Here is a 6,275-nt window from a genome sequence, read left to right as displayed (position 1 = left end):
AAAAAATGGTGGTTTGGTTGTTTAAAACCATAATCTGTTTTGATCTGTTTAGTGATTTGATTACATGTTACATCTAGGGCGGAGATGCGGTTTCATTCATTAAAAAACTTGACAGGTTGTTTATCTCTTACAGTTATGCTATAGTGAAATTGCCCATATAATTTATATTCTAAAAAATACGTCTCACGTAACAAGTTATTTAAACTGTTGTATAGCCAGCTGTGCATCGTGCACATTGTGCTATTTGGCTTTTTCATAGGCTCTTATAGATATACTAGATATACTAGCAGTTTGTGACCTATTGACGGATTATATTTTATATTTTTACAGGTACCACATACATCTGCATGAAAATTGAACTGATCAAATAGAAGCAAACAAATGGCCTTGATATACTAAAAAAGATCCCTTTGAGTTTACAAATACAGTAACTTGTATATATTACATGAGGTTGGATCATATTCCCAAACATTTCCTGTCAAGGGTCATGCTTGATAGATCCTATTCAACTTTATGACTAGAAAAGTCATACATATTGTACACATTGTGTAAAATTGAGATAATGCATGATCCGCATTACACTGAGAAAAACCTTGACTTTATACTTACTTAATACTCTCTTTGTAAGGTTTTTTTCGGTGTCTGAAAAATCTAGACTAACTGTATAGAATTTAAATCATTGTAAAGTATATATTGTGAATTGTAGCTGTACATGAAAATTATTTCAGAATTTCGAAATCACATTAAAAAGACATGTCAATTTTTAACAACAGCTATACAAATTTAAAATCAAAAGATATATCAAATTATATCTCATACACGTTATGTGATAAAATAGATTATTGTTAAGGAAGAGTTACTCCTCTGTCGCTTTAAGTGGGAGGAGCTTTACGGATCTCGTCCTCTGAGTGTACATAAAACAATTGTTTAAGCATATTCATCATTTCGTTTTGTAAAAATATTTGTTAACCACGTAACCACACCATTAGTTTCTTTTTTTATCTAAAAGCTAGTAGCAGTTAAACGGTCAATAGTAATAAGCTGAATGAAAAGCAACAGCCAATGGTGATAGTAGTAGTAAGGGAGGTCCGATGGTATCCATAAGATTTCCAGCCCTTCAAAAAATCAGGGGATGGGGAGGGGTGTGGCCATTATTTCAATTTTTTGGTAGTCAATGACACCGGTTGTACGAGGTACGGATTGAACAAAGAGGGCAGAAGATTTGAAAATATAGATATGAAAGAATTTTTTCTGCATTTATCTTGAAATAAATGAATTTGATGGGAATCAGACTGTTTCCTTTTGAATTGCAAATTTTGGGTGACCTTTCAAAACCTACTATCTACAAGGTTGGAAAGATCAAATATAAGGCATTTTGAAAGTTAAGAATGCCGTTCAGTAACTTCTTTAGGGTTAAGTAGGGATAGGCATATGTTTAATGCTTATAGCTGTTCTCACCATCTTGACTATATGCCTTACATTATATGAATTAAAATCGTATATGTCTATTTTTAAATTTTAGTTGTCCCTTCATGTGAAACATTTACATCTTGTATTGAGAATGCACCATCTCTACCAGGAACAGTTACTGGTAATATTCCGTCATTTATTTCTGCCCGAGACACCGATAGATGGTGCCAGTAAGTATAAAATTCTGATCTAGACCTAGTTCCAATAGACCCATGTCTCTTTAACAACGGTACGACATTATCCACATCAAACTTTAACAACGGTACGACATTATCCACATCAAACTTTAGCAACGGTATGATATTATCCACATCAAACTTTAACAACGGTATGATATTATCCACATCAAACTTTAGCAACGGTAGGACATTATCTACATCAAACTTTAGCAACGGTAGGACATTATCCACATCAAACTTTAACAAAGGTAGGACATTATCCACATCAAACTTTAGCAACGGTAGGACATTATCCACATCAAACTTTAGCAACGGTATGATATTATCCACATCAAACTTTAGCAACGGTAGGACATTATCCACATCAAACTTTAGCAACGGTAGGACATTATCCACATCAAACTTTAGCAACGGTAGGACATTATCCACATCAAACTTTAGCAACGGTAGGACATTATCCACATCAAACTTTAGCAACGGTAGGACATTATCCACATCAAACTTTAGCAACGGTAGGACATTATCCACATCAAACTTTAGCAACGGTATGACATTATCCACATCAAACTTTAGCAACGGTAGGACATTATCCACATCAAACTTTAGCAACGGTAGGACATTATCCACATCAAACTTTAGCAACGGTAGGACATTATCCACATCAAACTTTAGCAACGGTATGACATTATCCACATCAAACTTTAGCAACGGTAGGACATTATCCACATCAAACTTTAGCAACGGTAGGACATTATCCACATCAAACTTTAACAACGGTAGGACATTATCCACATCAAACCTTAACAACGGTATGATATTATCCACATCAAACTTTAGCAATGGTATGATATTATCTACATCAAACTTTAATAACGGTAGGACATTATCTACATCAAACTTTAGCAACGGTAGGACATTATCCACATCAAACTTTAACAACGGTAGGACATTATCCACATCAAACTTTAACAACGGTATGATATTATCCACATCAAACTTTAGCAACGGTATGATATTATCCACATCAAACTTTAGCAACGGTAGGACATTATCCACATCAGACTTTAGCAACGGTATGATATTATCCACATCAAACTTTAGCAACGGTAGGACATTATCCACATCAAACTTTAGCAACGGTAGGACATTATCCACATCAAACTTTAGCAGCAGTAGGACATTATCCACATCAAACTTTAGCAACGGTAGGACATTATCCACATCAGACTTTAGCAACGGTATGATATTATCCACATCAAACTTTAGCAACGGTAGGACATTATCCACATCAAACTTTAGCAACGGTAGGACATTATCCACATCAAACTTTAGCAACGGTAGGACATTATCCACATCAAACTTTAGCAACGGTAGGACATTATCCACATCAGACTTTAGCAACGGTATGATATTATCCACATCAACCTTTAGCAACGGTAGGACATTATCCACATCAAACTTTAGCAACGGTAGGACATTATCCACATCAGACTTTAGCAACGGTAGGACATTATCCACATCAAACTTTAGCAACGGTAGGACATTATCCACATCAACCTTTAGCAACGGTAGGACATTATCCACATCAAACTTTAGCAACGGTATGATATTATCCACATCAAACTTTAACAACGGTAGGAAATTATCTACATCAAACTTTAACAACGGTAGGACATTATCCACATCAAACTTTAACAACGGTAGGAAATTATCTACATCAAACTTTAACAACGGTAGGACATTATCCACATCAAACTTTAACAACGGTAGGACATTATCCACATCAAACTTTAACAACGGTACGACATTATCCACATCAAACTTTAACAACGGTATGACATTATCCACATCAGACTTTAACAACGGTAGGACATTATCTACATCAAACTTTAACAACGGTAGGACATTATCCACATCAAACATTAACAACGGTAGGACATTATCTACATCAAACTTTAACAACGGTAGGACATTATCCACATCAAACTTTAACAACGGTATGACATTATCCACATCAAACTTTAACAACGGTACGACATTATCCACATCAAACTTTAGCAACGGTAGGACATTATCCACATCAAACTTTAGCAACGGTAGGACATTATCCACATCAAACCGTTGCTTTCATCATATTTTCTTCATTAGACATTAATTACTTCCCTCTGGTAATGGCGAAATGGAAGGGGACATAATTCAACCGTGAAGTCGTACTTGTTTTGCTAAATCTTTGACTCGCATGTCATTTCAAATAAATATGAACATTTTGATGAGTTGTAAAAAATTTCTTTCTTCCTCGTCTATAATAGCTGTTTGACAATTGACACTTTATGACAATAACTCAACTGTGAACTTTGAGATTCAATTATCAGGAATTAAATTTTGTACTAAAATTTTGTGTTTTTTTTCAAATATTTTGTTTGGAAGAATCTTATTGGTCGAGAATTAAACTCTCTTCCAATCAAAATTAATGACGAGAATATGTGATTTCTAGAGGAGGAACATACAATAGACCATACCAAAAGCTTTGGTGACCCGAAGAAGGGTTGAATCCACCTAATACAAATGGGAGATAATTAATAAGAAATTACGTGTATATGTGTAATGATGTTATTTTGTTATTTTGCTAAACGCTGTAAAAATATTATCAAAAGAAGCGACAGTTGAAATGATTGAATGAAGTTATTTGCCTTGAAGTATGCAAAGTACATCAAAAGTTATGTACGAGATTAAATGTAATTGTTATTGTTAACACGACTTCCCAGCATGTAGAATTAGACAGGATGAAATCATAATCAGTTATTGATATTACTAATTGAGAGGGAGACATATGTTCTATCATATATCATTCTATCATATATCAACAAATTAAAAATGATATGATATAATTCACTTGTAGCCCTGAATATATTTCAGCATCGCCAAATCTTATGTATCGTGTGGATTACTAGCAAAAGAAAAGATTTCGTGTTTTCTCCTCACTACTGATGTTTCCAAAATTCAGAAAACTAGTGATAATGCTTGTCAGGGAGGTGAGTTCAAGGCTTTAGTTTGACCAAATCTTATTCCCAAGACTTTGGAATGCAGTGGCGTATTTAGGGGGAGGTCATGGCCCCTCCTCAGAGCAAAAAGTTTGCTCTATTTTCACTTGAAAATCGCAAAATATGAGCATTTTAATGCTGTGTTTTTGTTACAGTTCGTGATCCCTGTCATCCAGTCTCAGAGTGCTTGGAATCGATTAGGGGAAGTCATTCTGAATTGATATCTAAGAGTACATGCCCGTAAGTATTCTGTTATTTAGTTATCTTCTTCATAATCAAAACAATATACTAAACGTACACATTGGCTGTGAAAAGAAATCAATTGTAACTAAAACCTTAACATGAATGAAACACGGGTAAACCCATGAACATTTACACCCTACGTATTTACAAAAATAAAGTCCCAGAACAATAATGGAATTACCGACAAGCTCAGAGATGAAAGGTGGACGCAATGAAAGAAAAAAGTGCATAATCTGACACGGGATTTTATGTTCATAAGAGGCTTCCACGAGAGGCTTGCGACTATGACGCCTCGCCCACAGAGTTGCCACAGTTTGAATTCAGAATGTTATAAGTTCGTATATTGTCGTCGCCTAATTGTAATAAAATTGGTTGAATTTATATTGATGCGATCTTGGTCAAGTTCGAATTTGACGATGTTTCAATGAATGGTTTTTGAGTTATTGCCCTTGACTTCGTGAAAACGCGTCAAAATTTGTTTGTGAACACAATAGAAAATACAGTTTTATCCGATTTTAATCATATTTGGCGTGGGCATTTATATTGATGAGGCCTACAGTTTTCATCTGATTTTAATGAAATTCGGTGTTATCATTTATAATGATGTCCTTGATTTAGTAAAACACGTCAAATTTATAAGACTAAAGTTTTGACCTTTTTTTTAATGAAATTAGGTGTCATCATCTAGAATTATGAAGTGGTGGTCAAAATCATTTGAATTATTACCCAGGTGGAAATTGTTTTACTCAGGTGAAAATTAAATTTTTTGATTAAAAATTACAGGAATTATCTCCCAATTATCACCTAAGAATTATCATTAAAGTTTTTAATTAAAAAAAAAGTGAAATATGTCGTATATTAGCCACCGTATAAATCAATAAAATAAAGCTAGAATTTTCGTATGATTTGACAACCGTCCATGATATGCTGAAACTATATCTTGGAAGTGACCATATATTGTAGAAAGCCACTTGTTTTTATATTTACAGGATATAATTAATCAAAATCACCTCCGGTTTGGGCTTGAGAACCACCGTTGCCAAGAGACATATTCAATGATTTTTCACAATATGGACAACAGTTTTATCTGCTCTGAAACTGGTGAGATCATTTGTATTGATGAGATCTTGGTTAGGTTCGAAATTGACGATTTTTCGATGAACGGATTTTTGAGTCACATGTATTGACCCTGACTTGGCCTGATAAAAGGCCGTCGAAATTTGTCGAAACTCTATAATGACTGCAGTTTTTATACACCCACAAATGGGGTGGGCGTATATTGCCTGTCCTTCCGTCCATATTTCTTGTAGACACGATAGAGACTGCAGTTTTCAACCGATCT

General features: G+C 34.5%; 1 protein-coding gene across 1 annotated transcript; it reads left to right on the top strand.

Moving 5' to 3' along the window:
• Nucleotides 1–1,174: 1,174 nt before the first annotated feature.
• LOTGIDRAFT_152747 (hypothetical protein) lies at nt 1,175–5,929 on the top strand (the record flags this gene model as incomplete). The annotated part of the gene is made up of 5 exons (XM_009053265.1): nt 1,175–1,193; nt 1,523–1,640; nt 4,566–4,681; nt 4,846–4,930; nt 5,923–5,929. The coding sequence occupies 5 exons, from the start codon at nt 1,175–1,177 to the stop codon at nt 5,927–5,929; spliced, it is 345 nt and encodes a 114-aa protein (XP_009051513.1).
• Between the last annotated feature and the right edge of the window lie 346 nt (nt 5,930–6,275).

Source organism: Lottia gigantea (genome assembly GCF_000327385.1).
Source record: "Lottia gigantea unplaced genomic scaffold LOTGIsca_2, whole genome shotgun sequence".
NCBI lineage: Eukaryota > Metazoa > Mollusca > Gastropoda > Lottiidae > Lottia > Lottia gigantea.
This window is presented reverse-complemented; position numbering and strand designations above follow the sequence as displayed.